This window comes from Pangasianodon hypophthalmus, chromosome 20, assembly GCF_027358585.1.
Source record: "Pangasianodon hypophthalmus isolate fPanHyp1 chromosome 20, fPanHyp1.pri, whole genome shotgun sequence".
Lineage (NCBI taxonomy): Eukaryota > Metazoa > Chordata > Actinopteri > Siluriformes > Pangasiidae > Pangasianodon > Pangasianodon hypophthalmus.
The window spans coordinates 8,159,676-8,172,987 of NC_069729.1; the positions used below are offsets into that span (position 1 = coordinate 8,159,676).

Below are 13,312 nucleotides of genomic sequence, written 5' to 3' on the forward strand. Positions count from 1 at the left end.
AGTATTACTTGTCATATGTATTACCTGTCAATGGACACGTTACTCATAACACTCTATGCTTCTGTGCTGCTAGTTTGTTCTACTGTAAAGCGGCCGCATTATTAAGAACACCATCAGTCTTGATTCTTCATGGCTTGGATTCCACAAGGTGCTGGAAACATAACTATGAGATTCTGGTCCATGGTGACATGAATGTATCATGTAATTGCTGCAGTTTTATCAGCTGCACGTTAACACTGCGAATCTCCAGTTCTACCACATCCCAAATGTGTACTATCGGATTCATAGCTGGTGATTGGGGAGGCCACTGAAGTATACAGAACTCATTGCCTTTGTGCTTTGTGACATGACACATTAACATGCTGGAAGTAGCCATTATAAGATGGGTAAATTGTGGCCATAATGGGATGTACATGTTACCATACTCAGATGTGGCTGTGGCATTCAAACGATGCTGGATTGGTATTAAGGGGCTCAGTTTGTGCCAACAAAAAATTCCCCGCACCATTATACCACCTCCACCAGCCTGATCTGTTGACACAAGGTAGGTTGGCACAAGGTAGGTTCTTTGTCATATATATATATATATATATATATATATATATATATATATATATATATATATATAAATGTATCAGCAGAAGATGCCCACTGCAGCCTCCTACAGATTCCTGTTTTTGGCTGACAGGAGTGGAACCTGATGTGGTCTTCTCGATCACTGCACTTTCATATATAAATATAGAAAAAATCCATATACCATTCACTAAAACCAATAAATCAGTTAGTGGTGGATCTCAGAGTTGAATCACTTACTTAATATTTGCTACTGTAAAAAGGTTAATATAAACAGACCAAGTGACATAGTTCAGTATGGTAACATCAGTCTTTCTACAATCTTACATTAGGTCCAGAGTCTCTGTTCATCTCATACTGTGATTAGTTTAAAATTAGCGTAAGCACAGGGAGGAGTGCAGATGAGCCTCTGAAGAATCTCCAAACGATTCTTTATATCATCTTATAAGATTTTGTGAGATAAGATTTTATCCTATTTTATTAAAGAACAATCTTCTGTAATCTGTCAAGGTCATGTACAGATGGAGACAAACATTAGACAAGTACCTAAAGATGTAAATGGTTCACATGTATCTTTATGTTATGCACATGTGTGAATGTGTCATACTATAAATATTTGAGAGTTGCTAAGTAACCCCTTGCAACCACCTGCGCTACATGAGCAAATTGTTTTAAAAATAGAGGTAACCTGTAACTAGGTTTCCAATATATATGATTCAAGGATACACAGGTCAGAAGAGGGTATAGAACTGTGAATTTGGTTGAATGTGTTCCTAAAACAGTTCAGGAAGATGTACGTGATATTGCTCAGTAAAATTATGTGATATATAGTGTGATCCATGTGAGAACACTGAGCAAAGGGTGCTTGCTCATCAGGAACAGCATCAAAAAAAGATGCTGAACGCCACCATGTGGTCATTAGTAGGTTAGGCCTCTGAGTGAGAAACTGATGCTTTATTAACACAGTCATCCTAGAAGGTCAGATTGTCCTACAATCTTATGTTACACATTTAAACGAGAATGAAAATGCAATTTCAGACCCAAGAAAAATATTTTAAGTTTTTAATATTAAGTGTTCAGCAGCAATTCAAGTAATTCAGATATATTATGTGACCAAAAATGGCATATGGAAGTTGAAGATTGGGTTCAGATACTGTAAGCTATTGAAAGACGTCAGGTTGATTGCTAATACTTAAGGAGCTTAGCTTATTCTTTATAAATGAGCAAAAGGAAATACCATATATAGGCATAAAAAGTATTTTCTATCCATTCACACTTTGTCCATTTTGAGTGGTCAGTTGAATAAAAGATTGGTCAGTTAGGGCCAAGACTTACATGTGCCATATTATCTAATACAGTGACTCTCATAATACCTGAATCTACTGAAGCAGAACCAGTCGAGTAGCCATATGCCCTCCTAACACTCAGTGTGAGTTTCCCACAGGCACTCTTGGCAGGCAGACATAAGCATGAGCATACCGGTTCACATCCACTGGGTTGCCGTCCAATCGAATGTCTTCCAGAGCCTTGCGTATATAGCTTAGGTCGTGACTGTTGCAGAACGTGTCTTCATTCAAGCTCTGGATGTTGTTGTTCTGAACAGGATATGAGAGGAAGGTGATTAGTTAGGCAGAAACTACAACAGCATATTCACAGAAAATTGTCCATTTTTTTTAAAGTGGATTTGATTTGACATTTCATTAAAGTTTGTTAGAAAGTGCTGTTTCTTGGCCTCTACTCCCAATCATGTTGAAAAAGTTCCGTTATGTGATTTATGGACAGAAATTGGTCCTTTAAGCCTGTTCAATTAACGATGTTAAATGATTGTGACTGCACTTGGCTGAGAGAAAAACGGAAACAGCAGCCAAAATTGTTGCACTCAATCAGCTAACTTGGCAGTGAACAATTTTAGAATTACTTCATCAGATGATGTTAGGACTGAAATTATATATATAGTAAAATTATGTATTTTAAATATGTTTCTAAGGAAACAACTTTGATTGCCCCGCCCCACCTATTAGATGTTCAATACTATATTCCATTATGTTACTTTTTATGATATTTGACAGTATGGTTAAATTATTATATAAAACATTGCATTTTGGACTTCAACAGAACTGACAGCACCATTTTTTTTTTTTTAAAACAAATGTGGCAAACAAATGTTATGGATAGAATAGTACAAAGTTTATAGTATCATTCATTTCATATTATTAGCAAGTTGGCTACTGGCTGTATTGTAGACTGTGCATTGTGTTCTTCCAAGCTACTGTCATAGTCATGTCATGTTTAATCTCTGACCGCACAATGATTCAGTTTGATTACAATTTTTCAAGAAATGATTCATTGCACTGGACGAAAACCTAAATTTCACCAAAACTGAAGTGTAGTTCAAAATCTATATATTTTCATATTGCAGTATAGACCTGTGTATAGACCTTCTCAGCCATTCTCAGTACATTTGAAAATATGCTTTTTGGCCTTATTGAATAGTCAACAATAATATTTTAACACTCCAAAGTTGATGGAGTTGAAGTGTCACCTACAGATTGGTGCCTAATGATGCATGATGTATTCATATGTACATCCATTTTACATCCATTTGACATTTTATAATGGGGAGTTCACTGTAGCCTGTGCTCCATAATCCATGGTTGTAACATATTTTCCCTGATAAGTGAGAACAGAACTTGGTTGGTGCTATCAGAGATAGTAGGTCAATCTGTACTCTCTCATGTGAGGGTTATTTTCTTAAATTAGCAATGATGGATGATTTGCTTCACCAGGGAGTGGTTTAATTGGGGATTTTTTATGATTTGGCATGGTTTTGGGGATTGTGAACGTGTGAGGCCGTAGTCCTCAATGTGAATTTCAAGGCAAAAGTATGAGAGTTGGCAATCATTTGACTCACTTAATATTATTTAGAGTTTTCCATCCTTCATAGTTTGTCTGTCTTGACTATTTTCTGTAGAACTCCAGAGAATAAGCACGTAGAAAAAAAGGAGAATGCATGAGTAAGGAACCTGCAGATGAAGCACTCGTAGACTCTCAGGAAGCGGGACAGGAATGTAGTCTAGTCGGTTGTCTGACAGGTACAGGAACTGCAAGTCTTTCATTTCCTGTTGAGGAATTCAGAAAATGAGGTGAAGGAAGTGTGACAGGGTTTTTTGTGTTGTTTAAAATTCTGTCAATCTTTACTGAAACAGTTAAAGAATTTGACAAGGTTGAGACATTCATTCAAGATGTGTTTATAGCTCATCAGGTATAATCATTGTCCCCATTGTCCCATACGTAGATGGGAACTCTAGGTCAATTGATGGATAAAAACTTTGCCGAGGAGCCCAACAGTGGCAGCTTGGCATAGCTGGGACTTGAACTAAAACCACTACACCAACATGTCCATTGTTCCTCCACGCTGTCTCACCAGCTCTTTCAGCAGCACTTGAACCTACTACCATCTGGGCCACCATCCAAGCCTGTAGTTGCACCTTAAGACATAAGCACTACTGTATTATAGTCCTTTAAAAAAAAAGTCCCCATTATGTTTAGGTTTCTACTTTGTGTTTCTAAGCTCAACTTCACTTTCCTAAGTGTCTTATTAAGTGTATTTTCATTTGTCTTTTCAAGTATATAATGTAGCACTTAAAGGGCTCACTACCTCATTTTGTTGTGCAGTATACATAATGATAATGACTGTACTATCATTACAGTACTTGACTACATGATTCACTGTAATGGCCCTTTTTTGAGTATAATTAAATCATAGTGCTTTTAGTGTCCATTGAGTTTTTTTTTTTTTTTTTTTTCAATAAAACATTCAACCTCCATACTTCCGTATTTTGATCACTGTTACAGAGTACAAAATTAATAATGCATTTAACCCCAGAAGACTGGAAGCCAATTAAAAGACAGTAGGTGCAATTTTTTAAAAATACAATTTCAACAACTATCAAATTAAAGCAGTTTCCTGCTGAATGTCTTCACTTCAGGCGCCATATGCTTAGTCAGCAGCAGCAGTGTCTGAGACAGTGGAGACAGAGAAGCATCCCTGGTCAATTTTTCAGATGTCTTCAATTTGAAATGCTTAAAATAAAGCAGTATGCTAACGATCTGCAAATGATGTGAGCCAAATCCCATGGAGCTATCAGCATTTCACAGATCAGCATGGTAAGCCATTAGCTAGCTGACTGAGATAGACTAGTCAGCCAAATCTTTTGATGTTACAGTATCAAAACTTTGTATTAACTTAAGATGCTACAGCCTGTAGGTAATGCTGAGAATAATGTGTAATGGGAATCTTTCCTAAAACCTATGTAGCTAGAAACATGTATGAATTAATATGGGGTAAGGTAACTAGCAGGCTAATGTTACCTTTCTTTATATCCTGTTTATAAAAAAAAAAAAAATCACTTGTAGCAGTGTGGAAATATCTAAAACCGGTATAATTGCCACTAAAATTCACATAATAGTGAGAAAGCCAACTGAAGAAATTAAGCGAAAGATTTCACCTTTAGCCGGCTCAAGTTTTTGTCATGGTTGGACTGGAATAGAAAACATTTTTCCGGAATAGTTGTGTTAATTTTAGACATATAAAAAGTCATTTATAAAATAATTACTAAACTCATTTTTCACTAGGTGACTTATTTACTCTTACATGAATACTTTGCTTGATCACTACTTTTACACAAGTGAATTACTCATGGTAGTGTAGTCTTTCTACAACTGATGATAATTAAGTTCAGCTAACTTCAACTACTTCTCAACACACTGCTGCCCATAGTGCCAGTTTGAAACAAACAAACACATTGACAGTTTGGAAAAAAGCCTAAAGGTCTTATAACCACTAAACACTCCAGTATTTCAGAAGCTTACCCACTGAGCTACCACTGCCCCAATTGTGGTTGGAACTTCCCACTTGTCACAAAGGTTTTAACCCTATACCTTCTAGTCCACATCATCTAGATCACTACTGTATTTCATAACACGCTGCTGCATTTTGTTGCAACATGAAAATGTTTTCTGAATTGAGATTGTGTTATTTGTCTCTCCAAGTGATGCTTATTTATCTTTATACTTTATATGCTGCTCTGTGCTCATATGCTGCTACGTGAGTGGTTTGAAATCCTGTGTAATTTGCACAGTCAGCCTGCTCAACATTGCACATTATGCCGTCTAGTTTATCCTGATGCTGCTCCTGTTGTTTAGAGTAATTAGTGCGTACTGCTCTGTGTATTTATCATACTGCGCTGCACTTTATTTTATTACACTGTATTTATATTTGCATTTACATGTGGTTTTATATACAAACCACCATGGTGCTGGATGCACAATATTTCATGTCACTGGCCCTTATTTATCAAAGTTGTGTATAATAAAATCACTTAAATTCACTTAAATCTGACTTATTCAGGCTCTTAATAGTTAATAAAACCCCAACTAGAAATAGAGTTCACATAGCTACAGGTAAATTTGGCAAAAGGTTCAGTTTCATTCTTATGATCTTAAACAGTAAAGCAGAGCACACCTCAATAATAGCCACTTTACTTGTAGCTGTCTCTTTAATTCAGCTTCGCCTGATTTTTTTCACCTTTTACTGGCTCACTGTTGAAACACTTGCATAAATTAGGGTGTGTTTCATGCAAATTGTCATATTCACAGGTTTTCTTGCAATGAAATACTTATGTTGCACTTATCTTGTTTTGTACACTGCAGTAGATTGCAAATAAAATAACAATTATAGCATAAAATAGCAAATATAAAGACTATGGTTAAGGCATAGATTACATGGTGAAAATGCATTAAGAATAATCTTCATTATATTTATATTAAGCATGGTATTTTGCAGCTTAAGACAATGTGCAAATTAAGTGTTGACACCTTGATAAATGCACACTACAGCATTTTATATTTTATTGTCACTGAATCAGTGCATGATATGGAGCCTTGATGTTCTGGCTTTGTTTCTTTGATACTGTTTATCAGATTTCACGAGTGTAAATAGAGTGAGTGGGCATGATCGAGGGAATCCCCACTGATACTGCCCAGCTGCAAAATCTAGTGGTTAGGCCACGGCACTCTCACTGCTGCAGCCTGAGTTTGATTCCCAGCCAGGGAACCAACCCCAGCCACTGGGGTTGCACAAGACAGCGCACTTCCAGTGCCGGTCCCAAGCCTGGATAAGATTTAGGAGGGTTGTGTCAGGAAGGGTGTCTGGCATAAAAACTGTGCCAAATCAAATATGCAGACCAGTGATTCGCTGCGGCGACCCCTAACGGGATCAGACGAAAGAGGAACAACAACAACAGATGCATAAGACATAAGACATGAACTTGCGTCCATGCAGCTAAAGCTGATTCGTTTACACTCAAATCACCACCTGTTTTGATGACGTATGACAGTTTAATGAATCAAACAGCTACAGCTGCAGAAAACCACATCAAGTTTTGAATCTAAGGCTCATTGAAACTGGACAGTTGAAGATTGGAAAAACATTGCCTGGTCTTTTTCAAATCATCAGCTGCCCAGGTCTTCTACTGTTCTAGCCCCTCCACTTCAAGGTTCAATGTCTGGTGTGTTCTGAAATGCTTTTCTGCTTTGTGTCAGCGTGAAACAGTCTGGCCATTCTCCTCTGACCTCTCTCATCAACACATCATTCCTGCCCATGGTACTGCTGCTCACTGGAGGTTTTCTTCTGTTTTTCACACCATTCTGTGTAAACTTTATAGACTGTTCCGTAGTTTCTAAAATACTCAAACCAGCCCTTCTCACACCAACAACCACAGCACAGTCAAAGTAAATGAGATCACATTTTTCCTCCTTTGAATGTTTGATGTGAATATTAACCGAAGCTCTTGACCTGCATGACTTTATGCATTGCTCTGCTGCCACATGATTGGTTGATTGGATAGTTGCATTAGTGAGCAGGTCTACAGGTCCTGTTCCTATGAATAGTTCCTATTAAAGTGGCTGAAGAGCATGAAAATAAAATTTGGATTGTCTTGAGAGAAGAATAGGAGATACTACTACAAAACACATTAGGAAACATTCAAATAAAAATATATAAAACAAAAAATTTATATAAAGTAAATTCATTTTGATCTGAATTCCCACATAATCTACTCCTCTTGTGCTCGGAATACTTTTGTGTCCCTATATGGAGTGTTACCATTTAGAGCATTCATTACTTGCCTTAAAGGCTTCTCTGTGCATGCTGGCACTCGTCAGACGGTTATTGCGAACATCGATGTGCCTCATAGTGGCTGGAAGCTCAGGCAGAGACGGAATTCTGTTGTCAGCTAAAAATAGGTCCTGGAGCTGTGGGAGAGTGCGGAAGGTGTCCTCATCCAGCTTAGAGATCTGGTTCCCTGTCAGGTCAATTCGTTTCATCTGATCTAAGGACAGTGGAAAAAATTTGAAAAACATTATGCATTTGCGCCAATTTCTCGAACAAGCATTAAAAATCTTTTAAATCGCATTGATTTGCTACAGACTTTGTAAAAAAAAAAATTTTTACATGTCATCTTAGTCCATTACCTTTTGTGTCTGTGCCACTAAGTAATGAATCAAGGTCATAGCAAGGTCAAATGTCTGAAATAGTTTTTCTTCAATAGCTTCCTTCCTGTTTGTCATACAGAAATGTTACTTGGAACTCAAGGCCCATTTCCTGCTATCTAAGAATTTTGCCAAATTCTTGTCTCAAAAAAAGGGGTTAAATGTAGAATTTGTATGGATTTATCCTTGCTACAATCAGATGAACTGGTTACATTTTGGCATTGATCCAAATATGGTCAAGGTATATTTTTGTGACATACACACACACACACACACACAAACACAGACACAATCAGGAAGATCCCCCAGAGAGAAATTATAAACTGATTACTATGAACATAATTCTCTACAAGTGCTCAATAGACTTTACGTCTCCTAACTCCTGATGGCAAATTTTTAACAAATAATTTTTGGTCTGTTTCCATTTAGAGTGTACTGATGTGTAAACACAATTTGTTATTTGGGTAAAATAAAGCCCAGAGAACTGCACATCCATTGCTAATCAGGAAATGCTCCTTTAATAATAATTGCTCTTAAGTACTCATTAAGGGTTTTAGTGTAATTCTCATGCATTTTCAAATTTCTACATAATAACTACCTGCTTTAGACTTATGTACTTACCTTTATGCATTTTCTAAGAAATAATGAGTTTCTACTGATATACCCAAATCTGGGGTACATATGTACGTCGAAAGGAAAAGAAAATACACAACATAAGTGTACTGCTACTGTGAAGAATTAAGTGCTAGTGCACAGTACTGGCTTCATAGAAATACTCAGTATCACCATCTTACTCAGGTTAAGAAAATCCTTTGCTTTGACCGCAGTAATCTTGTTAAAGCGGGCATAGAAGTGTGTGGTGTCTTTGGGCAGAGGGGGGACCTCCATCAAATCAGCATCGTCACAATACACACTGCCGCTGAGGCACATACACAGCAGGCAGGTGGGCATCCCTGCACAGGAACATGACATTGTAATAACAGCTTTCATCACTAGAGGGTGTAAGATTCACAATAAAAAAGAAGTGTGTTTGTTCAGGGTCGTTTCTGTGTATGATGTCTGTCATATGTTCCACTCACCCAGGCCAGTGTCAGGACCAAAAAGTCCAGGGCCCTGGAAGTCCAGAGTAGGACGGATTGTGGGCTTGGTGGTCTGTGGTAGGAGTGTCACTTCCTCTGTTTTGTTTACAGGAATAACTGCAGGAGGTAGATGAGTAATGGCTGCAGGAGGAGCCATGGTCCCAACCTCAATCTGTAAGAAGATAAACATTCTTTCCAGTCATACTTAAAGAAATGTTAATGCTCAGTGTTACGCAATGGATGACCCACTGACCCAGATCATATCCTTTATATCTTTATATCATTATATAACTTTATATCGGTGCAATTTATTAAGCAAACATTTAATATGTTATCTCGTTTATTAGAAATGTTAAGAATATTTACTGAAGCAGATACAAAAACATACTTTATATTGTTATGGGTACACAGTTATGAAAGCAAATAGAAGGTGTAGATCATCAATCACAGTTAATGTAAATGATCAGAATATAATGTATTTAAGTCCAAGACCACATTAAATATCTGTTTTTTTGTTTTTTTTTTAAATAGGAAATAAACAGAAGGATTTAGAATCATGAACTATTTAAAACAAAGAAAGTAAATGTTTAATAATGTTTAATTATATAACTGTTTAATTCTGCACTATTTCTAGGTCCCTATTTAAATGTAAGCAAGTTTGTGATATTGATCATATTAACTGCTTTGTACAAAAAGTCAGATTTCCCCCATGACTAAACTCTTCTATTGAAGCATGTGTTCCAACAACACTCCGATGGTGTTGCACAAACTTGTGGAGTCCCTGCCAGCTCGAGTGCACACTGTCCTTAAAGCAAAAAGGGGACATACCAAATACTAAGAAACACTGAAATTTATGTAAATATTTAAAAGATTCTACTTTTCACTCAAGTTGTTGTCAAACATATATAATAATATATAATATTATATAGTTAAATCTGTGTGTGTTTGAGTGTGTGTGTGTGATTTAAAAAAATCCTCACATTCATCACAGACACTGAGACCATATAAAGTTTCATATTTTAAAAATGTAGTATTGCTATATAGCTATATTAAGTATATTCATTTAAAATGGGTTATTTAGACCTGAACAGAATATAATTCAGTTTAATAGTTCAATTAATGAAAAAGGTAGTTGTTTGTCTCCTGCCCTTTTATAACAATTGTTTCGTTTCAAGCCACTGTTTTACCCACTAACCGAAATCCCTGCATTCCCAACTTCTTCATCCAAGTCATCATAGTCATAGGTTTCTCCATAGGTGTTCAGGTCCCACGTGTCTGAATCCACATCATAATTCACCGGATCAGAATCAACTGGAGGAGCTGCCCAACAGGAGCCAAGCAGGGCCACAGCAACCACTACATACAGTGCCATCTGAGGGAAAGATGAAGAATAACCTCCAAATTACATCTAGTGCCTGTATCTCCACCCAGATCCTACAGTACATGTCATTCATAGAAAGTCTAAGTGATTATTATGTTTTATGTGAATTATGTATTAAAAAATACAACCATTAGCTCTATTCCTCATCTTGCCAGGTACTTTTAATAGCAGTTTACAAATAAGAATTTATACAAACAAGCAATTTGTATGAAGACATGTTTTTTTTTTAACGTAGCTAATCTACATCCTCTCATTTGTTGTGAATCTTTATAATTAATCATCAAATATCTGCAAAGTGATTTCATTAGTAACTAGTAGGTAGCTAGACAATATTATACCAAAGCAAGATGTATTTTTGTCATTCCTGCATCACATATATTTGCTGTTATATATATTGTGTCTTGTGATTTTTAATTTATTAATAAAGCTAATTTTTATGAAGTCTCAAATAGTGTTACTTATTGTTAAAATACATGAAGTGCTTTCTGTCAATTTTTTTCCACCATTTCCTACTGAGAATAAGTTCCTCTCTGATAATTTGTGAATGTGTTCACCATTGTATACTCTAAAGGCCTGTATCCTGAATGCCAAATAATTGTCAAGCCAACGTTTGTCAAGCCATTGAGTCTTTTTCAGCAACAGCTTACAATTTTCTAAAAATTTGCATTACTCATTTCAAAAAAAAAAAAAAAAAAAAAAAAAAGGTTAAGGGAAGGTTAAGATTTGGGTTAGATTGTGGCTAAATGTTTCTTAGTTTTCTTACAAGCCCATGTCTATGAAACTGAATAACATCCAACCACGTCATCCTTGCTAGTTCCAGTATGTACACATTGCCGTATACTCTTCCTATGACTTCTCATATCTCCTAACACCAGATACACATATGACTGAATGTTCGAGTACTGCAAACCCAAAAACTGGGGTACAGTGTACAATTGTATAGTAATTATATAAGCTCATTAGCAGGCCTAATTAACTGCTTGAGATCTGAGGGATCTTTGTAAAGAATGCAGAAACAGTGTTTGCTTTGCTGGCTGACACAGCTGTTTCTTTGTAGAGAGGAGAGACTGTGTAGAGCAAGTTTTCTTTGTTTAAGATGGCAATAAAATGAAGGAATTTCCCTAAAGTCTAAACATCAAGTCATGAATAGTTTATAATTTCGAGTCCATATCCATACATGGGCATTGTGTCCTTTTGGTAGATGGCTCTAAATTCATAAGTTTAATCAGATAAAAACGTTTCCATAATATACCCCTAGAGTTGTCTGATATAGCTTTGCAGATACTAAAATTGCAGATGAAAAGCAACAAAAAAGTATGGTAAGACAAGATATGCAACAAAATGCAATAAAAGCAATAAATCTTACAGCTTTGTTTGAAACAGAAAAAGACAAGCTTTGACACATAATTTGATGTAGCTTGGTGGTATATGGAAATGCATCCAGGATATTCAGCCCTGCTTTGTTCAATAGAGCCTTATGTTTAAAACTTAAAACCCCACAGTTTCAGCCTATCAGACTGGAGCTTTACATAAAATTGTTAGGAAATGTAATCAGCTAAACCCAGACCAAATTCTGATTACATGATAGTCTTCATGAAAAAGGGGAAAAAAGACAAAACATACACCATACCTTTTGTGCATAGAGGCTTGATGTTGGAGTGTACAGACAGCTGTAATGAAAGCTGGTCTCTGAGCACTGAGAGTGTCTCACAGTCGCAGGGCTACTGGAACCAAACTGACAGAGTTGATGGGTGAAGAGGTGAAAGGTCAGGTTCCTTCAAGTGTTTGTTTGCTCAGCTGTCACTAATTCTAAAGCCTTTTCCATAATTTCTCCTCTGCTACCAAAGCTGTCTGGTATTCTAATTAACTGTTGGGATTTGTCTCTGGGTTGGACTTGAAAATATGTTGTTCCTGGTGAGTGGAATTTCTTTGTAGATAGTCACATGCTTTTTTTTTTTTTTTTTTTTTTTTCGCATATTTCCCTGAGCAGTAAGGAATAGTGCAGTTCTGGCATTTCTAAGCACCACCTGAACATTCAGAAATGTCCCCAGAATGAAAATACCACAAAGGCGAATTAGTGGATAGTGCTTTACACAATTTCTGAATGTCTAATTTCCACTGTGTACAGGTTTAAAAAGAATAGATTGGTATATTTGTAAATTGTAAGGGTAAGAAAAGATCAGTCAACCTGATTTTGGTCACACTGACCACCAGTAACTTAGCAAAAAAATCTTTCACTGCTAACATTTTACTGGCATCTCACATCCCTGTGTGAGACACAATCTTTTTCTGACCTGACCTATCACCACACATACACACATATACATACACACACACACAATGAGTCAGACGGAGTCAGTCGAAGAGGAGCAGCTCTGTCTCTCCCACCTCCCCCCTCCTTTTCTATCCTCTTCAGCTGTCCTGATTGATCTGTGTTTAGGTAGTTTTGCAGCTGTCATCTTTCAGGGATGTATTGGCATGAGTTTTATAAAATTACAGTGTTGAAAGACCAGCCGTTAGATTGTGTATACATCCTTGTCATATCCTTCTGTTTCAGGATTAGATGCTGAATCAAGCTTATATAAGTTGAATAGAGAGGAGCTCGAAATTCATTTAAGCTGACGTGTGAAACTGACGCACAGGAAATGGCCTCAGGAAATGTCTTGTCCATTGCTTCTTAAGTGTGACACACGAGTTACTGAGTTAAGTTTAAAAAAATCAACAAAAT

At 36.6% G+C, this 13,312-nt stretch overlaps 1 protein-coding gene across 1 annotated transcript; it reads right to left on the bottom strand.

Moving 5' to 3' along the window:
• Nucleotides 1-1,621: 1,621 nt before the first annotated feature.
• Nucleotides 1,622-12,400, bottom strand: optc (opticin). Its single transcript, XM_026935663.3, has 7 exons — nucleotides 12,215-12,400; nucleotides 10,399-10,575; nucleotides 9,204-9,375; nucleotides 8,919-9,077; nucleotides 7,762-7,964; nucleotides 3,597-3,692; nucleotides 1,622-2,168 (listed from the first exon to the last, which is right to left on the bottom strand). Exons 2-7 carry the CDS (start codon nucleotides 10,573-10,575, stop codon nucleotides 1,998-2,000), a joined length of 978 nt encoding a protein of 325 aa, XP_026791464.3. The 5' UTR covers nucleotides 12,215-12,400; the 3' UTR covers nucleotides 1,622-1,997.
• Between the last annotated feature and the right edge of the window lie 912 nt (nucleotides 12,401-13,312).

Excerpts from the sequence above, each read along its gene's own strand:
- optc (XM_026935663.3), bottom strand. The coding sequence starts at position 10,575 with ATGGCACTGTATGTAGTGGTTGCTGTGGCCCTGCTTGGCTCCTGTTGG. Across the intron at positions 3,693-7,761 it reads TGCACAGAGAAGCCTTTAAG|GAAATGAAAGACTTGCAGTT; the intron begins GCAAGTAATGAA and ends ATTCCTCAACAG. Across the intron at positions 2,169-3,596 it reads TACGAGTGCTTCATCTGCAG|AACAACAACATCCAGAGCTT; the intron begins GTTCCTTACTCA and ends TATCCTGTTCAG.